Raw genomic sequence first — 27,193 nt, 5'->3', positions numbered from 1 at the left:
TGAGAGTATATACAACTACATGTTTAAAGACACCTTGAGAGAATAAGATGAGAGATACAGAGCACATAGTTGGAGCACAGTGACAGCCAGTTTGTCCCTTAGTGATTGACTTCATGTAACAACTGTTAGGCAGCTGTTTGGTTTGAAAAATGGAGATATTCTTTATGGGATTGGAGTGAATATAATTGGAGTTGCCTGGCTGGCTCAGTCAGTAGTGCATGAGACTCTTAATGGATATCATTCTACTGATTTCTTTGATTTACAAAAGACCTGTGTACAATGGCAGAATGTCTTTTCCAAGAAAACAATTTAAATTTGTTTTTGAGATATGATATACATTGCCCCAAGACTTACATGTGGTGCAGCATTTCCACTTAGCATTCGCATATTCTCCGGTAATGAGACGGCTTATTTTGATTTCATTGCATAATTGTCTTGAAGCACCATATATATTTAGTTTACGAGAGGACCCCAAAAAGCCAAATTTAGACAACGATATCCTAAATTGACCAGTACAATTTAATATATTACCATTACACTTAAAACATTTACACAGTCATAAATCTACTCATTTTAAGCATAATTTTATATAATATTTTGACAGACAAAAATATATGTTCTAGAATTATTATATGCATCTATCAAGTGGCAAATTTACAATGAGTTGTACATCATACCAGTGTAAATTTACATGCAGGCTAAAACAGAAAAAAATCATAATTTATGTTTAAAATATAATGCTAACTCATTATTTCCAAATAAAAAGAGGAATGGCCATTATATTAGATTCACTTATTTCAAGCTTATATTCATTTCATATTCACATAAAATTCATTACTTGTAAGTGTAGCAATGAATTTGTACTTTGATACTGCATGAAACAACTTGTTGTTGATGTTGCAGTCCAGCTACAAGCTTGCTGTTTTGAATATGTGTGGGAAAGAGAAGTATTGAAATTACCCAAGAAATATGTAACAATCATATCAAAAGTATGAAAATAAAATATATGTTTATTCTAATGTTTTATCCACATATATTGCCTTCCAAGGTTAATATAGCCAGTGTCTAAATGTTTTGTTTATTTTAGTTTCATTTGAGGGCAGATTTTGAAAATCAAGTCTATTGACTGAAGCTGGAAGAATACATAAATGTCTGCATTACTCATTATGTCAAAACAGAGCAAATGATGGGTACAAAGTTTACTCTTCCACATTTCACAGCTTTGTGACATAACTGTCTTGGAAATCAGGGGGAAATTTATGCACAAATATGATAAGTGAAGATCTTGTGATCATTGTTTCCTTTCTTGTGTTCTTTAAATTTTTTTGTACTTAAAAATCATCCTGCTAATATTTAGCACATTAAGGTATTAATAAGAAACTAGTTTTTTATATATCTACTTTGCAAGTAGGTGAGGAATAATGGGTTCAGAACAGTATAATATTATTCATAGGCTGAAATTATTTAAGTTATCTAGTTTCAATATTTTGAACAGGGCAAACATTTGCCCCCCGTATCTGTCTATTGTTAGAAATTGAATTAAATGGAAAACATTTTTACTGTTAATCTTTTTTTTCCCCACTGGACTTAAGTGTGGCTGATGGGACAATTGTTGCCGAATGGAATGGTACAATGTAAAGAGACCTGTAGAGAGACTATGCCTCCCTGTTGCATTCTATGACAGTATGAGTGAGGTGTTTCCTGATGCACATGGTGGAAGCCTGTGCCTTAGCAGGTTGAGACTGATGCTCAGGGTGACAGGATGGATAAAAGTCAGTTTTCAGGTAGCATGCTGAGGAGCATGGTGCATCTGGAATATGTTTGCTAGGAATTGTGGTCTCCCTCCAGCAATTAACTACTTCTAGGTGTTAAATGTTTTAATCTCTGCAGTTTTTCTTTAATGAATTTCCTGCCCATTTCTCTTTTCTCAATTAATATCTGAGAATCATGCACTCCCATACTTACTGGTTCCAAAAATAAGCTCCTTCCATGTACTCCATACTGTACTGAATACATTTTGAGAAAATAGATGAGTAAAACTAATTCTCTTATCATTTAGATATATATGGTATTCAGTGAATATTTTGAATGCAGTGTAATATTTGCCATCAAATTTTGAAAAAGCACTGAAAATATGAGACAACATGTAAAACTATTTAACTTTAAAATGATTTTAAAATAAAAATTATCTTTTAAAAATGATCTTAGACATTACATTCATGTTTAATGATAAAGATGTATTACTTGATAGTTTGAAACAATTACAATTAAATCTTATAAAAGAAATTCTAGGATGAAGATACAACTTTTATTTTTAATACTGAACACTAAGTTTATTTTGTTCATGGTTTGCAAAAAAGAAATATTTTTGAAAAAAGTGCTTTAGTTTCAACAATTCAGACTGACTTTCTTCATGGGATCAAATTCCCTGATCAGTTTTCAGTTCATCGCTTCACTCTGCTGTTTTAGACACGGCTCCAATTATTTCTACAGTGTGTGACTGGTGTGAAAACACTTGAAATGGACACAAACCATTATACCCACACACTCATACACACACGTGTGTGTGTGTGTAACACCAGAAAAGGAGCAAAACATTATTTAATGACCAATCTCATGAATGTTATACAGACATCAAATATTTAATGGCTTCTTTCCTTTAGGACTTATTTTATTTTCTGCTTTCTTCTGCATTTTAAAATTGACTATGTACTTTTTGTAGTAGTTATTTGTCTAGTCTTTAAGACTGGCTTATATGAAAAAATGCCAAAGAGTAATTCCCTTAACATTAAATCCTTCCTATCAATGAATATGTAAAAATTAATAGAGTTTGTTTTTTTCTCATTTTACTACTATCAGGAGGTGTTGTGGGGGCTTCCTATAACAAGTATTCAATAAAATATATGTTAATTTAGCAGTGTGCCTCTTATTAACCATAATTGATGCTGTGTAGCTATCTCTCCTTACATAAGGCTCAATTTCACTTCCAATATTAACTTACACACTAGTTTAGATATTACTTATTTCATCATGGGACAAAACTTTATATGCTTCAGATGAAGATGAAAATGTGCTGTTCTTCCCATTACTCTTTCTGCTTAATGAACTTATTGCTTTAAGGTCGGCTAATAATCCTTCAGGTACTCTTGTTTATGCATATAGTAGCTATGGAAACATACAAATCAGCCCAGTGCTCCTCTACAAAGGTGGATTCTATCTTCCTATCACATTGCACATAAATAAATGAGAGTATACAATATTTTTTGTGTTTGCTTTGCCCGTGCTCAGAATGTTACATGCCATTACTAAAAGAATAACAAACTGCATATTCAGCAAATGTTATAGCTCAGAACATGAAAGAAAGGATTAATCATCACACGAAGAAAAATCAGCTGGTTAATTCATTATACCATTCAAGGGAGTGACTGAAGTTATTACCATAGCTTCAATGCTATAATTAAACTGGACTCATCAGTGTATTAACAAACAAAGTTTGTATCAAAACTATCCAATTTCCTTTTCCTTAGGCTCTTTCATATCTACTTCCCTTTTTCATAATAAATATAAATACTCTGCTTGGCTCTTTTTTCTCTAAGTGGGGCTTTGTTTATTTTTGATACCTAGCAAAACTATCTAGCATCAAAATCAACTCTATATGGATGAGAAAGAAAGATGTTGCTTTCATACATGCTTCCTGCTAGCTTGACTTGTAATTGTGCAATTGCACTTAATATGAATTTTTATTTTCCTGAACATTATTTGTTAGTATATTTTTGTATTCTGCAAACCGTCTCTCCAGAACTACCCTATTGTAGTGCTTTGTTTGTAAAAGCAGTATTTTATTTAGATGAGGTCATTGTAAATTATCTTCAGTCCCAGACCCTTCTGGACTGGAATCAACATCAAGGAAGGCTTCTTTATTGGTGAAAGTTGAGCTGAGAGTCATGCTCTGTCGCGGCTTCACAGGTGCAAGTTCATCTAATTTAATATTTTCATTTTTGACAAGAATTGTCTTATCCATGTTTTCTTCACTGTGTCTTGCAACAACAGCATCAAATACATCTAATTTAGGTGGCAAGGTTCCACTTTCAAATAGGTATTTGGCTACATAAGAGATGCAAATGTTGGCTAGGAATGAAGTAACCATGGAAAGTGTTTTAAATGGAAATTTCTGATTATATATGCCATTATTATCCAGGTAATAGCCAGGGTAGAAGATCAAGGGCTGAAGATACAGGTATGGCTCCCCTCCAGTTATTCTCAGGAAGAGGCCAGAAACATAACCTGCCACGGCCCCATATGTGTTGGTTCCCTTAACAAAGAGTACACAGAGCAGCTGGGGGAAGATGATGATGTAAACAAGGTCGGAACTGAGGTACCAGAGCCCATACACAGTCTTTGTCAACAAAGCCATGGCTGTTGCAGATGCTCCAAACACAAACACTGTGATTCGCATGACCCAAACGATTTCTTTGTCCGAAGCCTGTAAGAAATTGCCACAGTGTCAACTTTTTGCACAATGTCTTGGCTCATTTAGACAAAGAATGAGACACATTTTGTGTTTCAAAACTGGTCTAAAGAATTCCCCTGGTTCAAATGGCTCAGTCTGTGGGAAAACCTAATGTCAGCTACAGTACCAAAAGCAAACAATCAAGGTGGCTTCCTGGGTGGACTTTTGGGAAGGGTTTCTGTGTACCAGATGCATGACACATAGGCTACCTGAACCTTTTCCTGAATGCATAGGGGGAAAGGTAGGATGAGCTAACATGGTGTCAGAGAAGGATAATAAAGCAAGGGAGGATTCATATTAGGGAACAGTTCTTATGTGGCATTGACAGAGCATATGCCATCCTTACTTTATCTCTTTGTAGAAGTGTTATTATCCTTAAGGCTAACTACCTTCTCATGCTCTTGAAAAGACACAGGCACATGTATGTTAATTGCAGCACTATTTACAATAGCAAAGTCAGGGAACCAACCCAAATGCCCATCAGTGATAAACTGGATAAAGAAAATGTGGTACATATATATCATGGGATACTATGTGGCCATAAAAAGGAATGAGATTATGTCCTTTGCAGGGTCATGGATGAAGCTAGAGGCCATCATCCTCAGCAAACTAGCACAGGAACAGAAAACCAAACACCAATGTTCTTACTCACAAGTGGGAGTTGAACAATGAGAACACATGGACACAGGGAGGGAATAACACACCCATGATCTGTTGGGGGGCAGGGGTGGGTGCAGGGAGAGAAAACTTGGAGGGTGTGTCAATAGGTGCAGCAAACAACCATGGCACACATATACTTATTGTAACAAACCTGCACATTCTGCACATGAATCCTGGAACTTAAAGTAAAATTAAAAAAAAAAAAAAGAAAAGAAAATGCCTTGTCCAAGGAGTTCCTTGGTTAAATTGAAAAAAACAAAACAAAAATTCAAATCAAATCAAAACAAAACAAAACAAAAGCAAAAACACTGGGATTGTTTTGTCAACCAAAACCTAGAGAGAGGCAAAGCTTTAATCAAACAAGAAGCTTGCTGTTTCGCAGCCACTTTGATTCAATAAGGAAAATCTAATTGAGAGGATGTTTTCCTGCAAAGGTGGACTTGGGAGTGCAAATATAAAACAGTTCAGAAATACCTGTCAAATACACAAATATGTGTCAAACAACTTGCCATGCCCTGCTTCTACCAAGCTTCTCCAGTGTCATAGAGAACTTACTTATACTAATAGTTTTGCTGGAGAGTTTAGGTTTCATTACTCTTTCATCAGAAAGACAAGAAGGTTAAATGATAGCCCTATGATTGTACCTCTTGGGAAATAATTATATTGATATTTTTCCTCCAGTATTGACATGAGTAATGTCATGTGTTGATAGCATCCATTCAACATAAGTATACTTTGTTATTGAATCTCATATACTTAATCAAAGTACAGTCAGATTTGATGTAGAATATTAATTAATATATAATGCTGTATATACAACAAATACAACACCAGGAGCAGCAAGAGCAATGCTAGTCAATTACAGGTTGAAATAAAGTTCTTACATTTTGTCTGAAGGAAAGCTGGTAGATGTTCCGTGCAAACATTGAACTTGCTGACAAGATGGAAGAATCTGCTGATGACATAACAGCAGCAGACACTGCACCAAGACCAAAGAAAGAAATATACACAGGGCAGAGATACTGCAGAACAATTGGTAAAATCATGTCTGCCTCTTCTTTAGTCTTGGGATCTAGAGGCCCATATGCAGTCTGGTTCCAGTCTGTTGAACAGAATCAACAACCATTACAACAACCAAGGAGCCAAATGTTCTTTATCTATCTAGGGTCATCTTATTTACTAGCTTGTTTTGAAATAAACTCAGAATCATGAACATTAGTCTGCTTAGGTGTGAAGTCCCATGCTAGTCAAGTGGAAATGTCTTATATCTCCTTGCTTCTAAAGGATATTGGTTTTATAATTAGTCTTATTCACGATGCCTGCACAGACACTAGTGGTAAGATACATATTTCTTTTCTGCAATGATGGTGTTGCATTGTATAGTAACATAGAAAACAAATGCTCATAAACAGAATTCTAGAGTATTCCTTCAACCGCTTGGAAATGTGGTGGGACACTCACTATTTCTTCTTTAAGGCTCAGTTATCCATGTGTAAATGAAGAAAGACAATAGTGGGGCTATTCTCAGCCATCATCTTTCTGTATATAAACTTGGTTTTGAAGCTGCCTCAGCATTAATTTCCTCCCAACTATTTCCACATTGCATAGAATTTCACTAGATTAAGAACAGTCCCTTTTTACTGAATAAAAAGTACAGTCATGTGGCTGAAATTTTGAGGAAGTTTTGGATGTGGGTAGGGAAAGAAGACTTGAAACATAGGTTTACATTTGAGTACATAGCTTCTTTACTGGTTAGTTGTAGCACATGTTGAAGAACAATGGAATCATTAAATGTACATTAGCATTGTTGGCTTTTTATTTGCTGAACTTCTTTAATATCGTGATCATAGGACCAAATGGGAAATGTTTTCTTTGGATCCTACCACTTTTTCTTCCCTTATGTTCTATTACAATTGGCACCAAAGCTATGCTTACATGCAGACAACTTTATGGCCTTAACTGAGATGTTATGATAACAGAAATAACAAACAAGAATGTGTATCTAATCCAATAAAAAATAGGCTTAATGCTGTTCCTATTAGCCTATGTTCCTACAACACACACACACACACACACACACACACACACACACAGAGAGATATGTTTTTTGCTTGTGAGAGAAATACTTTTTTTTTCAAAGACAAACACTACATACCACCTTTGTCAGTCATCTTTACATCTTTTGAAGTGTTTGTCTCATGGATGAACATGGAGAGTGTACACTATGAACCAGGGTTGCTCTCCTAAAAGTTAAACAATCCAATAAATGACTCAACTAATTGAAAGTCAAAGTTGCCATAGGAACATAACCCTGGATTACCTTTACAAAATACAACAGGGCAAAAGATGAACTTTAATCTATTTTATTACCTCTACCTAGAAGATGCCTTTGAATTTGGATTAACATGATGTATTTTCACTGAGTGTTCTTAAAAGTTACAGCACAGGAACATAATGATCATGAGTAATTAATATATTTAATTAAATTAAAGGTTAGCTTTTGAGTGTGTTCTATATAGAGGCTAACAGGGAGATAAACATTTCGTAATGCTCTTTCTTTAAAACCAATTTTGGGTAAGTTATTCTGTAAGTGACTTAGTTTCTTAGTTTGTCTTGACCTAAATATTTATTCATTGATTTCTTCAAGAAAGAGAACTCCTAAGTAAAAACTACTAAAAATGTAAAGCAGAAATCTCAAGTTCAAACTTATCTTTATGGAGGTCATGAGGATGACAGGTAAACTTTTCTAAGCCTGTGACTCTCTAGCTTTCAACTTACCTAGGAGTTTTAAAAGAACACTAGTGTCTGTCTCTATCTTCGGTTATTAAAATAAAATTCCTGTGAAGTAGGCCAGATATTGGTGTTTTTGAAAGATCCTCCCCACCATTCTCCAGTTGATGTCAGCATGCACCTTGGTTGAGATCCACTGCTGACAGGGGTGCATATAAACAATGGATAAATAGACCAAAACTGGGAGGAGGGTGTGCTCACCAACGTTTCATAGTGGAGTGAGAAATCAAAAATATTAGGGGCTGGGCGCAGTGGCTTTCGCCTGTAATCCTAGCACTTGGGAGGTTGAGGTGGGTGGATCACCTGAGGTCAAGAGTTCAAGACCAGCCTGACCAAGATGATAAAACCCCATCTCTACGAAAAAAAAAAAAAAAAAAAAAATTGGAGACTGCTGAACTATAATACAATTTGCTGAATGCTATAAGACAACTATATATATATGAATGTGATGAGAAGGAATTCGCTATGTGGAGGTAAGAGGGAAATGAGACGGAAGGGTGTCTGGATGGGGACTGGTAAATTAACTGGCACATGTGTTGAAGTTGCAGGAGATTTACCTGTTGATGCTCCAATGGCCCCAATGAGTATGGCTGGGAGAGCCATCACCAGGCACCCGAAAGCTGCCAGGAAGGACAACACTTGAGCATAGGTGGCTGAGGATGAAGAGAGGACCCTCTGGAAGTATGCTTGCCATGGGATTCCACCCAGCATCTGTGTGAGAAACACAAGGATGGAGAGTGAACTAGAGGCAAACATGTATTCCATTTTTTTTTACAAAAGAGGTTTATTGCAATCACATTTACAATAGTCAAAAGTACAACTTAGTAGTATTTTAAAAATGTGTCATGTAACCACAAATATCAATTAGTTTGCTATGGTCTGATGCTTATGTTCCCCCCAAATTCACACATTGAAATTTTGATCCCCAAGGTTATGGTATTAGGTATCAAGTTGACAACTTTGGGAGATTATTAGCCCATAAGTGTGGATTCCTTATAAAAGAGAACCAAAGGAGTTTTCATTTTCCTTCCACCATGTGAGGAGGCAGCGAGAAGCTGCCTTCTATGAGGATGTGAATCCTCACCAGGCACTGAATTTGCCAGCATCTTGATCTTGGACTTCCCAGCCATCAAAAACGTGAAAAATAAATTTGTGTTGTTTATAAGCCACTCAGTTTATGATGCTTTGCTACCCAATTGAACTAAGACAATGTTATCATCAACTTTCAATTATTCCTGAAGTTCTTTTTCTCTATAATTACATAGAGCAATTATTTCTTTTCATTAATTTACCTATTTTGAACTGCATTTAGACTATCCTAGAAGCCTTCAATTTGCTGTCATCTAGTGGTTCTATCCATCATAAAATGTTCTAAAAAAAAATTAAGATTTTGAAAGATGACATTTAATCTGAATCAATGCAATCCAAATATATTTATACACTCCAATTATGTGCCGGGCAATATAATGACTGTAAGAGCACAAAGATGAATAAGGCATGGTTCTTTTCCTGGAACTTGGCTTCTGCTGGGAGAGTCAATGTATGTGGTGTTTTCCAAAGTGTGCATTGCAGAGTGCTCAAGGCAAAGCAACCGGCATCAAATGAAATACTAGAACTTCTATGTATACTCATTTACTTTGTACCTAAATATTGTATGGTTGCTTTTATTAAATGATTTATGTCATACATTAGTACAGAATATATAAGCAACTGATAGATACACATACCTATGTTGGAATGTGCTTTAATTTCTTATTGAGCATATATAATAAAAAATATTTAAACTATAATGCAATTTGTTGCATGATATAAAGAGGTCTGTATGGGAATTAAAATGAGAAACCATTAATTATTTGAGATGAGAAAGAGGTGGTAAGAAGAGAGAAAGGATAGCTGCATGTTAACAGGAAAACCTGCAGAAATGGCGTGCAGATTGTCCATAAACTTTGAGAGAATTTTCCAGGTGGAGATGGAGGGAGAAGAGAGTACCTGAGAGAGAAACTAACAGGAAAAAAGAAAACAACAGCACCCAGGCAGCTGAGACCACTGGGTATTTGGTATGATGAGAGGTCAGTGTGTGAGGGAGTGGTTGGAAGAGAAGCTGGAAACATACTTTTAGCTAGATTACTGTTACTTCTTTTCCTGGCATAAAGTCAATATTCAATAAATATTGGTTACGTGAATGAATGAATTGATGAATGAGCCTGTCATAGCACAGTGTATTGAGGTTTCATTAATTGCCTATCTCTTCCACTGGGTTCTGGGTTCTGGAGACATCTGTCTTATCACGATCTCACCTGGGTCAAGCAGAGTGTCTGCTACGTAGATACCAGAACAATCTCCTTCTTGTAAAAGCCGTGTACGTTCAAAAGTAAGGAAAAATTTCTAAAATTCATAACCCCATTTCTCAAGTCTATATTCTTCCACAACATTTTCCTTTCATTTTATGACCTGTTTTATGAATATATCATTAACCTCTTTCATATCAATTACTTATATTGATTGATACATCATAAATCACATACTCATAACCCTGGACATTTAGGTCATCAGAAATTTTTAAGTAAGGTGAAGTCTGACTTCGTCTACAAACAGAAGCTCTCATGCTGCAATGAACTGAAAGTTTGTCCTGCTAAAATTCACATGTTGAAACTCTAATCCCAATGTGATGGTATCAGAGGTAGGCTCTTTGGGAGATAATCAGGTCAGGAAGATATAGAGCCCTTATTATGGGATTAGTGCCCTTTTAAAAAGAGGCCAGAGAGCTCTCTCACCCTCTTTCCACCATCTGAGGGCACAAAAAGAAGTGGACAATTTGCAACCTGGAATACTGCCATCTTTAGAACCTCACCATGCTGGCTTCCTGGTCTCAGATTTCCAGCCTCCAGAATTATAAAAATTATATTCTGCTGTTTATACATTACCCAGTCTATGGCAAATTGTGACAACAGCACAAACTGACTAAGGCAGGTGGTAATATGGAAAGTGGGCTTGGGGGAGTAAGAGGTGGGCAGGCTGCCATCAGGGAGACTAGTAGGGGTTATCATAGCAGACCAGGTAAGGAATGCAGTCTACTTAACAGAGAGCTAATACGGGGACTGTGGGCAGGTTGCAAGTGTGACCAGGAGTTACACTGACAGTATCATTAGCAGGACTTGACAAGTCATCTTCAGGTAGGAGACGTTGGAGAGAAAACTGGAAGATCAAGACCATTGATGCACCATCTTAAGTCTGATTTCTATAGTACATTCATTTATTCAACATCTATTATTTCATTTTAACTTGTCTTACAATTTATATCATGAATATGACTAAGTCATATAATTTTTTAGAACTGGAAGAAATTTGGCAATCATGTTATATAATGTCTTGTTTTAAAGGTGAGTAGTCTGAAGACCAAAGTGTGGTATAGGGGAAAGGACTGTGAGGTCTTAACAGTCTATTTTAATCCCTAACTCAGACAATGGTGTGATGATTGACAAACTGCCTAATTGCTCTAAGTCTCATCATCTCTATGATGTAACCATGTGCACCTCTACCGTGCAGGTATAGTTACATATACATATTTACTCTTACTTCTTCAGTTCATAATTTTAAGTCATTCCAGAAAAATGAGAGCCAAGGGTTTGCTTAACAATCCTTAGGCAAAAAAGCCCTCCAATCCACTACTGGAAGCATATATTTTCCCCACATTTTCCTGCCCTTTATTAGAAAATGTTGACTGGAAAAGACATAGTCACTTTGAGTGTTGAGGTAATGCCAAAATTCAGCCATGTACCGTGATCACAAAGTCATACAATATTGCCAATCCTCAACAGAGAAAACAAAAATAACCAATTTTTCTCTTAAGTTTATTATGAAAAGTAATGTATTTCTTTTTCTAAGAGATGAATTTTTGTAGAGATGGGGTCCTGCTGTGTTGTCCAGACTTGTCTCAAACTCCTGGCATCAAGTAAGCCTCCCACCTCAGACTCCCAAAGGGATGAGATTACCGGGATGAGCCATCACACTCTGCCATAATCTGTTTATTATGTTGAAATCAAATACAGTGTGTTTCTTCAGACCTAATTCCTCTAATTAGCACAGTCATAAAATCTAGTCAGTTCTTCTAGTTGTTCCCTCTTGCCTCAAGGGGATCAGCCATTATCTTTTTAGAGTCCTTCTTGAAGTGCCTGTACCTTTGCCCGAGGGTTCTGCCTGTTTTCCAGCTTCCTCTGGCTCCTGAGGGCTTCCCTCTTGGCGTCTTTCCTGGGTGACACCTCCCTTTCCAACCCGCCTCACTTAGGGCCTCTAGCACTACTAATTCACTTACTCTAATTCAAGAGTGAATGAGAGACTTATTTTGTAAGCTGGGTTTCATGCCTTAACACAAAACACATAATAAAGCTTTCATGTGGTTTTGCCTTCCAATTGAGGAAAGTCCTGGGGTAGGGCATGTTATTCCTGGACTTACATCACAACAGAAATGAGGACACACCACACAGAACACCTCATGCTGTTGCGTTAGGGCCTTGTTTGTTCTCCACCCTGACACTGTCAGCCACCACAGTCGGGTCCTGGCTCCACCCTCTCAATAGAGAGTCCTCAATTCAGAAATGTCCATGAGCACACAAGCACATTTTTTACTATGAATATGAAAATCTTGAAAATAAATTTGATTTAGGAACGATTAGATCACATTCTTTAGGTAGGAGCATTACTTACCAACAACAGAAAACTATCAAGCCAAGTGTATACTTCAGATGAGTCAACAGTTCCCAGCCACGGCTTCTGGTATTTGGCATGCACAGCAGTAAACCCAATGTCTGCGACTGCAGGATGTGACAGTGCAAAGGGGACGCTGATCCACTGCAACAGAAAGTGACACTGGAGACCAAGCCATGGTTTTCAACTGTCTGATATATGCAAGATTTATGCACCTCGCACACTGCACAGCTCAGTAGTTCCTCTAGTTCAGACAGAGAAGGACCGGAAATCATGTTCTCTGTTTTTTGTTGGGCATCATAAAATACTGATTTAGAGAAATTAAAATAACACATTGACTATTTCTATGCTTGATTGTACCATGTCATAAAAACTATAGCCACAGCCACCAGAAATCTCTAGGAAGAAAATATTATATTTGAAATATCTGTCAGTCTCTCTCACGTGCTCTCTCTCTCTCATCCATCTATCTCTCTCTGTCTGTGTCTATCGATACACACACACACACACACACACTCACGCACATAGGTAAATAGATAGGTAGCTGTTGAGATATACAGAGATATATATGTATATCCCCTTATGTATGTGTTTGTGTGTGTGTATGTAAAGTGGAAGCCCCTTACTTCAGCCCCAGAAGTGGGGAAGAGGTCAGGGGGTGTGGATTGTTTTTGTTTTCCTCTTCTGTTAAATGTTGGATAACACAAACTTGAGTTCTAGTAAAGAATTGTATTTCCCAGCTGCTTGGGAAGCTGAGGCGGGAGAATTGCTTGAACCCTGAAGGTGGAGGTTGCAGTGAGCCGAGATTAGACACTACACTGCAGCCTGGGTGACAGAGAAAGACTCCGTCTCAAAAAAAAAAAAAAAAGAATTGTATTTCAAAAAAAATAAATAAGGGCCAGGCACAGTGGCTCATGCCTATAATCCTAACACTTCGGGTGGCCAGTGTGGGAGGATTGCTTGAGTCCAGGAATTCAGGACCAGCCTGGGCAATATAGTGAGACCTGGTCTCTACAAACAATAATAATAAAATACAATAAAAATTTAAAAAATTATATTTTTAAAAATATATTTGAAATATATATCCATATAAAAGTGTGTGTATATATACATACACATATATACACACACTTCTGAAGTGTGTGCATGTATATATGTGTGTATATGTGTGTATATACACACATACACACACACTTTTGTGTTTTCTGTGAATTAGGCAAAGATGTCCATTCATTAAGGGAAAGATATCCATTCATTAAAGTAACAAGAAAATATTTCATTGAGAAATATATGGATGAAATATAAGCCTTCAAGGATGGGCCCAATACTCACAGGTAGAAGAATAAAGAATTGAAGGAAGAGATGTTTAGATGGAGCAAGACAAAGAGTAGAAGATATATGGTGTGTGTGTGTTTGTGTGTGTGTGTATACACTTGCACCCACTTCTGTTGGTGACAGGTCTTGCTGGTATGGGAGTAGCTTGGGGGAATTGAAGCGATGAAGATGGATGTGTGGAGAAGAATTGCAAGCCAAAGGATTTGTATTTTGTTTTGCAGGCAACTGGAAGCTAGAAAAATTTCTTCTGAGTCTTAATAAGATTTCTGTGGAATTTCTTCTGAAATTTAATAACATAGACATCAACAGTGAGGTTAGCAAAAAGGAGGAGTCAGAGACAGTGGTAGGTGATTTCAATTCCACCTATTTGAAGGCCTGAAGTACAGCAGTGACACTGGGAATGAAAAAATATTGGTACTAAAAGGGAGTATGAAGAGCAAGTCAACAACCCTTACATTACAAGAAGGTGAGAGGCCAGAGAGAGGGAAAATGAAGAGAAAAACCTCGAGTTTACAGTTTTGGAGCTCCAAGAGTGATGATAAAATCAATAATATTAGAGAATTTGAAAAAAGAAGATGGTTTAAAGGGTAAGTTGATTATTTATGTATGCTCATTCTGCAATTAAAGTTTGGAAAACAACATTATTTAGTCTTTTATTTAGCCAATTCAATAGGGCCTTAACTAGTAAACAATAGAACTTCATTCCTTATCAATTCAGCTACATTTTGTGGCAGAAAAAAATATTCTAACATATTTGCACTGTCATCTTTACACTTGTATACTTGATTTAAGCACCCGTGGGTTTTAAGTTCTAGTCTCATACAAAGCAATGAGAAATCACATATATCATCAATAATAGGTTCATTCCCTGGAGTTGTGTTTCTTAGAATACATAGTGCATCAGTTATGAGAGCCGTCACTGCCAAACCAACCTGGCTCCTGATGTTCTGAAGAGGGATTTATTTCTGTGTTCCCTGTTTTGTTTCTGGAAGCTTATGTTGATGCTAAGGAAAAATCAGAATTTCAGCACAGTTCACTTAATTTTGATAATTTAAATACAAAATAGTGGGAGTCCTTAAGGAAATTGAATATTCTCATATTTAGTTACAATATGAATGGATGAAATTCCATGAAATGCAAATAAAATATCTAAGTAAAAAGAGGAAATATTATAATCTTTGCTAGTATATGTAAATTTGTAGTTAAACTGTACATCTAATTGTAGTCCGTTTTTTAAATTTTTCCTCTAGGATATTATTAGAGATGCAAGAAAGTTTATAAAATGGAGAGAAGGGCATGAGATTACTTCTTCACTTTTTATTTCTAAGTGTCTCATGTCTAAAGTAAAATATAGTGAAATGCTTTATATTATAAGATAAATAAATAAAGATGAGAAGAATCAAGAGTACTTAACCATCCTTGGGAAAATGAATCATGAACTCTAGTGTTAGCTTGCTCTGTCCATGGCAAAGGCATGGGCAGAAGGGCATTGCCCCTACAGAATCTGAAACTCATCATACACATATATTATCTAAAAAGATAATATATGTGTATGATGATGTAATGTGTGTGAACCTATGATAACCCTAGCACAGCATGGACATACCAGTTTTTATATCTCTTTTGATACATCTTAGGTATTGAGTATTACATGCATAACTGTACTCTTCACATTTCTTCAACATTGACTAATATGTGTTCAGATGCACAGAAGTGATTTTAATATAGTGCTAATAATACTCATGTCTCATAGTTATAATAAAGGCAATAATAATATCTTTGGTGCCTTATATAATTAAGTATTTTCTTTGTTTTTAAAACTCAAATAGTGATAATTAATATTTGAAAGCCACAGTTTTCCAAGGGGATCATGTTTACGTCTTATGAGCATTCTTGGGGTTACCCAACTAACATAAAGGGAGACTTTTACAGGTTGCCACTAGGGTTTGAATTTTCTTACCTCTGCAGAGGAAAATGGATTGCCTTAAATACCCAAAGGAGATCATGCATAAGTTTCCATCAAATATCGGCATTAAGGAAAGGAAGACCTAGACCTTTCTAATAATTCAATGGAGGGCACATTTTTCTGTCAAATTTTATCAAAAGGACTAGTTTTTCATCTAATTAATTTATGGAGAAATTCAAAATTTCATATAGCATGTGAGTATGTATTACTCATGAGGGAAAATAACATTTCTACTAATTTTTAATGAGTTAGTATAAAATACATTATCTCTTACAGAAAAAAAGGTGGAGAATCTGTGGGTGCTCCCACTTACCAGCCCTACAAAAATGCAAAAGAGCTGAACGACATCGGTGTAGGCCACAGAATAGAGCCCGCCCACCAGGGTGTACAGAGTGGCAATGAGTGCAGAGACGATGACAGAAGCGTGCACATCCACGTCGATGATCACGCTGATGGTGGCTCCTGAAACAAACAAGGGAGTGCTGTGGTCAAGGTGCCCAAACAGATTCTGCTGTCTGTACAAGGACATAGTGAAAGTTCAATGATAACCCACATTTTCCTCTGTGTCATATGAAAGGCAGTGGATGATAACACCGAAAGTTAATTTTAATATTGAAATTTGTATATCTTAATAAATTCAGTGAGAGTCATACTTTTGCTTTCTGAAATTACTGCATCGCTAACTTACTTATGTGGCAGACACACAGATCCATGGTATGGTTATGGAAGGCCCTGAATTACTGAGAAATTTAATTACATTATAGAAACTCAAAATAATTTCACTCTCTGGAACTCTGACTTAATCAAATACAGCCATGTGTTGCTTAAAAATAGGGATGTGCTCTGAGAAATGTGTTGTTAGGTGATTTTATTGTTGTGCAACTTCACAGTGTGTACTCACACACAAATCTTGAGGGCATAACCTACTACACACCTAGGCTACATGGTATGGCATATTGCTCTTAGGCTACAAACTCATATACTTGTTACTGTACTGAACACTGTAGGCAACTGTAACATGATGGTAACTGTTTGAATATCTAAACATCCTATCTAAATATAGAAAATGTAACAGTAAAAATATGGTATTATAATCTTATGGGACCACTGTCAAATATGCAGTCCAAGACATCACTACATGGCACATAACTGTATACGGAATATATTAGTCACATCTATGAAAAACACAAGGCTTTCTGAGAAACATGATCACCCATTTCCACATTTTACAACTAATACTCATTTGCTATTTTGTATTTACTCTGCCCCCTCCTAGCCTTTGATAGCTGAAAAATGGTAAAGGCACCAAAGAATTGAGAAAAATTTGTAGGAACAAATTATCAAATTGATAAATGTTATTAATCACTCTCTCCCTCTTGAATTTGTGACAGTTCACTCTTACTTTATTTAATTGGTAGAACAAACCAGTCCTGCTCCTAGGATACCAATATACTGAACAGCCTTAGATTTGAATATCATATTTTTAAGTAATTTTCATCATCAAATTTTAAACTTCTCTTAGAAATCAAATTTATGTTTCTCTTTATAATATTGTTTATTGTGATTTTTGGTCATATACTTTCACTGAACATATTGAGGTATGACCAGTTTGGACCACTTTGATTCTTGGACTGACAGTTTGTAATTCAGTTGTTGCTTTAGTAGCTCTTTCCCTATTGTTCTCAAAACTATACAGTTTACACGTCACATTATTAGATACATACATGTAATGGATACTGTGATTTTATGTAACATCAGTTGCGGCTAGCTGAGCTGTCTTACACACTACCCTCCTTCATCAGTCAGCATGCTAATAGTATACACAACCCCTTGGAGAAGAACTATGTCAATATAGGATAGTTGATCTAAAATATCAGTAAGAAACATTTTTCAAGAAACCTTTTTCAGTGCTTTTGCTATGGTGATAAAATAAAATTATTTTTTGGAGTAAAAACCTATTAAAAAGAAAAATCTAGTAAGAAGTTGGAAAATGACAAAGAAGAGAGATCAATTACTTATGAGTGACTTTAGATAACTGACTAAATTACTGTTTAATAGATGTTTGAAAAGTTATTTTTTTTTCCTGAGATCATTTACTTCAACTTTACTTGAAACTCTTTGTCATTCTTCTTTTGGTGCAGTTCTCTACTTTAATCATACTTCTATGCTATATATAATGAATTATGCAAAGTTCAATTATAAAATAAAGATTATTTGACTACGATCTCAAAGATTTGGGGTCCTAGTAGATGCTGTCACTTAACTGTAACTCAGAGATATTAGCGAAGTCAATCACCTCTCCATCATCACTATTAAAATTGAGATAAAATTTTCTCTAAAATATTTTCTAAATAATTAAATCAATTGTAAGTAAAACAAAGTAATACTTTGAGGTTTGCTGGGAAATATTAGTTTAATAATGAAGCTATAAAAAAATACACTGTAAAGTTATGAATATCCACTGAACTTGAGCTGTTAGAAGTATAAATATACATTTCTTTAAAAAGTTGTAAGATGTCCCTAGAATAAAACCTAGGCAAAACCACTCAGGACATAGGCATAGGCAAGGACTTCATGACTAAAACACCAAAAGCATTGGCAACAAAAGCCAAAATAGACAAATGGGACCTAATTAAACTCCAGAGCTTCTGTACAGCAAAAGAAACAATCATTAGAGTGAACTGGCAACCAACAGAATGGGAAAAAGTTTTTGCAATCTACCCATCTGACAAAGGGCTAATATCCAGAATCTACAAAGAACTAAAACAGATTTACAAAAAAAAACTTCCCAAAAGTGGGAGAAGAATATGAATAAACCCTTTGCAAAAGAAGACATATATGAGGCCAACAAACACATTAAGAAATGCTCATCATCACTGATTATTAGAGAAATGCAAATCAAAACCACATTGAGATACCACCTCATGCCGGTTAAAATGGTGATCATTAAAAATCTGGAGACAACAGATGCTGGAGAGGATGTGGAGAAATAGGAACACTTTTACACTGTTGGTGGGAGTGTAAATTAGTTCAACCATTGTGGAAGACAGTGTGGCGATTCCTCAAGCACCTAGAAATAGAAATTCCATTTGACCCAGCAATCCCATTACTGGGTATATATCCAAAGGATTATAAATCATTCTATTATAAAGACATATGCACACGTATGTTCATAGCAGCACTGTTTACAATAGCAAAGACCTGGAACCAACCCAAATGCCCATCGACAATAGACTGGACAAGGAAAATGTGGCAAATATACACCACAGAATACTATGCAGTCATAAAAAACGAGTTCGTGTCCTTTGTAGGAATATGGATGAACCTGGAAACCATCATTCTCAGCAAACTGACACAAGAACAGAAAATCAAACACCACATGTTCTCACTCATAGGTGAGTGTTGAACAATGAGAACACATGGACACAGGGAGGGGAATATCACACACTGGGGTCTGTTGGGGGGGTCAAGGAAGGGACAGCGGGGGAGTGGGGAGGTTGGGGAGGGATAACATGGGGAGAAATGCCAGATGTAGGTCACGGGGGGATGGAGGCAGCAAACCACATTGCCATGTATGTACCTATGCAACAATCCTGCATAGGTATATACATGGCAATGTGGTTGTATGTACAAAATCCTAAAGTACAATTAAAAAATAATAATAAAAATATAAAAAAGTTGTAAGATGTCAATTTCTACCGAGAAAACAGTTTAAGATTCTCCTATGTTTCAATGGTGAACCATGCACACTCACAGTAAGGTGATAACAGATATTATATATTATTGAATATATAAAATTATTTGTAATGAACACTAAATTTTAATTAAGTCCAACTTTTACTTTTGATTTGTGTAAATTTAAAGAGTACAGGTGCAATTATGTTACCTGGATATACTGCACAGTGGTGGTTTAGACTTTCAGTGCGCTCATTATCCAAATAATGTACATAGTACCCAGTAAGTAACTACTTCACACACACACACACACACACACACACACACACTCTACCAGAGCATAGAGTTCAAGCAATAGCAGCAATATTATTATATATGTTGTTTGATAAATGTATACATGGGAGTATGTAGAAGGATACAGACAATACTGTATTTCACATATGTAGTCATGCATTGCATAATAAAGTTACTATCAATGATGGACCACAAATACATATAATCTCATAAAATCATAATGAAGCTGAAAAATTCCTATGGCTTAGTGACATCATAGCTATTGCATTACAATTGCCTATAGCATTCATTGCAGTAACAAGTTACACAGGTTTGTAGCCTAAGAGCAACTGGCTATACCATGTAGCCTGTGTGTACAGTGGTCACTACTAACTCGGCTTATGTAAGTGCACTGTATGATGTTCACACATTAAAACTGGCTACTGATGCGTCTCAGAATGCATCCCCATTCTTAAACTGACTGTATATTGTAATACTGGCATAGACATAGACACACATATATACAAAACTAATTATAACAAAGTTCACAGTTTCATTGCTGTATTTTATATTTCCAAAATACTTTAGAAGCATAAGCTTATTAATTCTACTCTTTCTTCAGGGCTTTATTATACAAGTTGATCTTTATTCAATGAGTGAATGTTTTATATTTTGTTACACAAGTTGATCTTTATTCAATGAGTGAATGTTTTATATTTTGTTACACACTCAGCCCACTCCTTTTTTTGATACCTCAGCAGGTAGTTTGTTCTTAAAATTAAAATTTTCTGGAGTTACAAACAATGGCAAACAAACCCCCATTGCTACTCAGCTAATGAGAGTCAGGTGGAAAGGGAGGTGTAGTTTTACACATAATTTCATTAGAATATACGAGCGGCAGTGGGTGTGGAATATTATTATCTGGCACCAGGGAAGTGGAGCATTTTCCACTGAGTTCTTACTGTATTTCATAACTATCAAATACTCTTCTTTCCACAATAGTCACTGTGTTTTATAGTTGGGAATCAAGAAAAACCCGAGTAAGCTGCAGGATGAAATTAGATGTTCTGAAGTGGGGGCAGTGCATACCTTTATGGGGAGCTTCCATCTCCCAGCTGCCTCAACAGCCTCAGTCAGGTCCAAAGTTCTCAACTGGCCCCATGTGGTACCTCTAAGCCTGTGTCTCTAAGATTAGATTGGAGGTGAGGAGATGCTCAGGCATGGGCAAGCCTTCTCATATAAGTTATTAAGAAAACATTTAAACAGAAGGGGAAATTCTTGTTACATTCTGCCATACTTAATTTTTCTACTACTAAACCATAACATTGAGCTTTATATCAGTTTATTGAAATATTTCAAGTTTGTAGTTTTGCTGTGAGACTTACGTTATTTACTTATTCTGTCAGTAGAGGGTTGGTGATATCTCACTTCTCCAGGAAGGTTATTTACTGCTGGAACTGACTCTGTTTTATATATGTTTTTAATCAGACATTTTATTTAAAGAGTCAACATTTCTAAAAATATTAGTGCTTTTAGAATAGCATGCAACACTGTTGTTTTGGGAGTTTAGTTTTATATTTGTGTTTATACCAATTAACATGGCAGTTATCACAGGGAAAACAATGGGAAGTAAAAAGTTCTCAGTTTGCAGAAAGAATAGTTACTGGAAGAAATTAAGATATAAATTATTTATTTAAATTTCTTCAACACCAAAAATATATATTAGTATTCTCACTAACCCCTGGCTCATGAACCCTTGTTTTAAACATTTCTTTAAAGTAAATTGCTCTTTTTAGCTATGCTTAATTCATTATGCTTTGCTCTAAATCATATATGACTCATAAAAGCAAATTGATCATTATAACTCATGGTTATTGCTCTAATGAGCCAATTTAAGTATAAAAACTATAGTTGAGGTTTCATTTAATCTCTGCCACCATCTTGCAAGTAAATGCAGAATTTCCATTAAGCTTTGATGCATGTAAATACAGCTCAGTATATAGTTTTAATAAAAGGAGCCAAGGGTGAAGAAAGTAAAGTTGTATATCTGATGTTTAGTTAACTATGGAGATGAAGCTAGAACAACTTAGTTGGTCCTTACCCAATGCAGAGAAAATTGCCGCAGCCCAGAACATTTCTCCCATCAGGGCAGGAATAAACAGGAGTCCGCCCATGCGTTTCCCATAGATCTGCTGAAACGGGTCTAACATGGTCACATACCCCTTTGAACGCATAGGTTTTGCAAAGAACAGACCACCTAAAAAATTAAACAAGTGTTTCAGAGAAAATTTTTTTAAAAACATGTAATATAATAGTCTTTTACTATACTGACATTTCTCAAGGGAAATGCATTTTTCAGAACACCTGTATGGATTAAGGAACCAGTCTGAAATATAATGTGCACACAGTACCAACCTACTATAAATACGAGATTTAGCAACCTAATATAAATTATTTAGCACACTTACCATTGTATGTGTCCAAAGGACAAATGGACCATATTGAGGTATGTGAATTAAAAAACATGAACCAGCACATTGCTCACTTAAATGGCTAATGCATTTGTATCACCCAACATAGCATTTAGATGTTTTGAATAAGTGCCGATTCAATAAAAGCCTTTGAGTGCCAAAAAATGAGGTACCTTCTGTTATATAACACTTTTGACCTCTTAGTCATTTGACTTGCAAGAAGAAATACAGGTGCATTTCAAGTTGATTCATTATTAATGATATATCCATACTTGTTTTGAAAGAAATAATACATGATTTTGTTAAGAATTCACTGTGCTGATAGCCACAGAATCAAAGATTTTAAAAATATATTCCATAATCAAGAGATCAAATAATCTAAGCATTAGTGTTCTGCTACTTACCAATTTCTGGTAACAGGTCCTTAGAGATCTCGGGGGATATTTCTTTTCTTTCTTTTTTTTTTACAATGGTTATTTACAGCATTTGACTTGTTATTCCACTTGTTGTTTATACTCTTGTTCTTTATGCTTTACAGAGTGAGTCACTGAGATTTGCACTTTCACTTACCTAAAATCAGACTAAGAGAATATCCAATTGGTGCCTGAGCCCAAGCTAGGCCATAATCTGGTACATAAACTGCTTCAGCTGTGCCATTGATATATCCTCCTCCGACCCAGGTAGCTGAAACAGAATGAAAAGTGAGGGAGTGATACTATTTTGCCTGTTATACCTACATCTGCCTGCCAAACCCAGTGGCTACTAGAGGTTATTGAGCACCTGAAATGTGAATAGTCTGGATGGAGTTGTTTTAGGAGTGTAAAATATACACCAGATTTCAAATGTTTTTTCTTTCATTGGTCATATGTTGAAATGAAAACATGTTGAATGTATTGAGTTACATAAGTTATATTATTAATGTTAATTTACCTATTTCTTTTTGTTTTTAGAGGTTTGTAGAAAATTTAACATTATGCTTGTGGCTCACATATTTCTATTGGATAGTGCTGTCCTAGATGTTCTCTAAATGCAGCATTTTCATGATATTATATAGTCTGAGGTCATGGGTAATATTTCTTTGTATCAAGGCCCTTCCATTTTAATTATATTGATTTTTTATGCTGTCCTCCAGGAGTGGTGTGTGTGTACATGCATGTGTGTACATGCATGTGTGTAGGTGGGCATATGTATATGGAAATGTGCTTTTCACTAATACAGTCTTTTCTTAAACACTCTGGGGATATTGGAGCTTGCAATATCCATCACCACTAAGTTGTATTTACTACTAAAAGTGAAGACAGAATCGAGATGACACTTCTACTACAAGGTGTCCAAAGTGAGTTTAAATGTTACCTTAAGGCCTGGACTACCTAGCACTCAGAATAATGTAAAATATGAACTACATACACACTTGCAATTCTATATTCTAATACGGATCTTTTAGAAAGGTATTTACTATTTGACAGGAAGTATTTATAGATGTCTTATTCAGATAAATAAAATTTCAATAGCATAATAGTTGAGGGAAGGCGGTCAAAGAACCAAAGAAAGTAAGTTTTGATTTAACAGGTTTGAGCCAAGAATGATCTACAGATTAATATTTTCTCCAAATAGGCAATATAATGCTAGTATCATTTTCTCTGAGGAAACAATATAATATTGAATCCTTGCTTAAAAACTAATGTTGAAGAGAACAATAAATCTTTGCATTTTATGCCCTTTTGAGATTACAGTGTGGTCAAAATATTCAAAACAATCCTTACGTAGAATTTGCGTAAAGTTATGAGGGTCACAGGTGGTTTATCAGATATGAAACTGAATTCTAGGTTACATTATCCTGTTAGAAATAAAATTTAACTCTGATGAATTTTCTAAAATCTTGCAGTTAGAATATAAGTAAATGAAATAATATCTATACAAAACTACCTAGGATATGTTTCTATTGTGTTTATGCCAAAATTTATCTGGCTTTTAATATAATACAAAGCAAAGAAGAGGGAGTCTTAGGGTTGACATAAAAAGATTTTCCAACATAGGAATTTTAAGTACATTTAAATGAAAAGTTTATATACAAAATTCTGAAGACAAACACATATTTAGCAATCACTCCCACCTTTGCAGTAGCTTTTATGTCCAGTGTTAATAACAAATACCATAATTTGCTTTTCATATTCTAAGCCCTGCTGAAATTTTATAAATGGCTTTTTAAAAAATTAATTCTGTGTGCAACCATGACCTGAAGAAATGAATTCTCACAGGTGGAGAACTTGACACTTTACCTTTCTACTAGGTAACTGGAATTGCTAACACTTCGGTGTTTCACTGCATGAAGTAAATGGCCTGATGGTCTTATAAGCACAAAGCTCATTAGTGATCATTTGTCATTGTGTAAGCCTACTGTCCCTTGTCCAAAGAGAAAATTGGTGCCTGAATTATTGCAACTATTGTGATATAGAAGGGAGGACTTGGTTACTTACTATGATTTAAAAGTCCCCCTTTTTAAATGAATTTAGTCTCTTCTATGACAGCATTTGCTCTCCGTGCTTGTATATTTTGTGTCAGATCCATGAGTGAGAACACAAACACTTAAACTATATTCATTTTTAAAAGAATCAATATTTTGATCTCATTTTTTTATAAAATATATCCAGGTCAATCAGTCCGACCAGATTAGGTAGTATGGTTCAGATTTTAAATGAATTATGATATTGACCAAGGTTATTTTGAGTTCTGAGAAAGAAAAAAAAAGCTTTGTAAACTAAGGAAGACCATGGCTCTTTATAAAATATAGCATCATTCAAATATTTTCTATACATTTTAATAGCATTTTAGGTTGGAAAAAACTCTTCTAAATGGTAAAAACATATTATAAAATATTATTTTTATGGCCATGTTAAACAGAATATTAAATAAGAACAATAGAGGGTTATAATCATTTGCCATAAACAACATATTTTGATATACAGCAACTTTCTTATTCTTCCTACAGTGTTTACAAACTGTGCACCTTTTGAAAGAAATAAAGTGAAACTAGTTACAGGGCTGTGTGTGGCACAGCATGGGGCAGCCACCAGCATGGCCACTGGAGAACTATGTGTGGTTCTGACTCCAGCCCTGGTCCTTGTTAAGCTTGTAACCCTGGATCTTCACTTAATCCCAGAGCCTCATCACAGTGCTGTTAAAAAGACCAAATGAATCCACGTACAGTGGGTAAAGAGCTAAACAAAGATAAAATGTGAATGTCAAAGATAAAACTGATGGTTCACACAAAACACTAGGTTTCAGATGGCCAAAGTCAAGGTGTTCAGAACATGGATGGCCTCTTTCCAGACTGGTTTGGTAAACTATCTGATGTACAGGGTGAATCATTTTAAAACTGCACTTCGGGACTGAAATTGGGCATCACTGGATATAATTTCCCATGGGATATTTTTCCAATGAACACTCAGAGTTCCTGTTATGTTGCAAATGTTTAAAAACTCTACTAAGACTCTGTAATGAAATATGTGTTGTTAGTGCAACTGTATTAAATATTAAACATGTAATTTTAAGTTGATGTTTTTCAAATTATTTTCAAAGACAAAGAAGAATATAAAAAAGAAAGAAATCACCCTTTAAACAGAACCACTTTAGTGCAAAGTAGGAAAGAATATCAGCTCCTGCTAACACAAAGAAGGTTTGAATGAGAGATGGCTACAGTTGGTGGCCTGGGGATTCCTAGGAGGACACGCCCTCGCTTTTCTCTTTTATAACGAGGCTGGTGAAATCTCTTTATTAGTGCTGTGGAGTCATAATATGTGATTGTCTTCCTGTGAGGAATTAGTTATTAAATGAAAGAATTAGGTTTTAAAATAGGGCAGCACTCAGTTGGGAATATTATCACCCCCAAATTTATGCAGATTAAAAAACATCACTAGTTAGTATTCATTGACACTTATTTAACACTCAAAGTCACAACTTTATGCATTTATTACTGGACATGCTGAGATACTGCCTATTAATTTGCAGATACATAACTTGTAATACTAGGACAGCTTCCCATTCCCCCACCTCTTTGTTTTTACTGTTTCCACCCACTCAGCAGCCCAGAGAGCCAAGATTTGTTTCATGGCTATTCAGTCCAGTGATTTATTATAAAATCATTTTTGTTCAAGTTTTACCGAGTTGAAACCTATTTATTTTTAAGTTTTAAATGAATAGAAAATTATTTTAAAATTATGTAACTAGTGAACATAAAGAATGCCGAAAGGGCAAAGAGCAACGTTTGCTTTGTCATTCTGAAGCCACACGCTGCACACCACAGATGTCAAGGAAGGAAGGACGGCATGGAGCAGGCGGCCTCTGAACATACCTGTCATGGTAAATCCACCAACCAACAAACCAATATCTCGGCCACCAACTATGATGGCTTCGCTGCGCTCTTCTGCACTGCCACTGTTTTTGGTCCTCCAGGCAGCCCATATTCCAACCAGCAATATTAGAAGGTAGAACACGATGATAGCTATCAGTCCTTCCACATGGAAAGCCATTTTTATCTAATGATCCTGATTCTTCTGCAGCTGGCTACTTCATTAAGACTTCTGAAGAAAATACAGGAATGTATTACAAATCAGTCAAGCACTATGCACATGTGGACAGCCAGGAATAAACCAGCTGGCTCATGCGACCTCCTGTGACTCTCACAGAAAGAGTACAACACTGAAACCACATGTGAAATGGACAGTTACCAGTAAGTGTCCACTATGTTATCCTACTTCATTTAACGATTTAACATTAGAGTTTTCAAGAAACAGAAAAAAAGTGGAAATG

At 35.7% G+C, this 27,193-nt stretch overlaps 1 protein-coding gene across 1 annotated transcript; it reads right to left on the bottom strand.

Moving 5' to 3' along the window:
- Positions 1-703: 703 nt before the first annotated feature.
- SLC5A7 (solute carrier family 5 member 7) lies at positions 704-26,913 on the bottom strand. Its single transcript, XM_012474280.2, has 8 exons — positions 26,736-26,913; positions 22,955-23,068; positions 22,015-22,170; positions 16,279-16,427; positions 12,665-12,808; positions 8,518-8,671; positions 6,055-6,272; positions 704-4,483 (listed from the first exon to the last, which is right to left on the bottom strand). Exons 1-8 carry the CDS (start codon positions 26,911-26,913, stop codon positions 3,854-3,856), a joined length of 1,743 nt encoding a protein of 580 aa, XP_012329703.2. The 3' UTR covers positions 704-3,853.
- Positions 26,914-27,193: the final 280 nt, after the last annotated feature.

The sequence above is a fragment of the Aotus nancymaae genome, unplaced genomic scaffold (assembly GCF_030222135.1).
Source record: "Aotus nancymaae isolate 86718 unplaced genomic scaffold, 86718_ANA_hifiasm-v0.15.2.pri h1tg000155l, whole genome shotgun sequence".
NCBI classification, from domain to species: Eukaryota; Metazoa; Chordata; class Mammalia; order Primates; family Aotidae; genus Aotus; species Aotus nancymaae.
This window is presented reverse-complemented; position numbering and strand designations above follow the sequence as displayed.

What these genes read in the sequence shown, in the direction of transcription:
- SLC5A7 (XM_012474280.2), bottom strand. Translation starts at nt 26,913, where the DNA reads ATGGCTTTCCATGTGGAAGGACTGATAGCTATCATCGTGTTCTACCTT. An exon ending in GGCAATTTTCTCTGCATTGG is followed by an intron (nt 16,428 to 22,014) that starts GTAAGGACCAAC and finishes TGTTTGTTTCAG; the next exon opens with GAGCCACCATCAGCGTGATC. An exon ending in AGCTTTCCTTCAGACAAAAT is followed by an intron (nt 4,484 to 6,054) that starts GTAAGAACTTTA and finishes AATTTCTTACAG; the next exon opens with GCTTCGGACAAAGAAATCGT.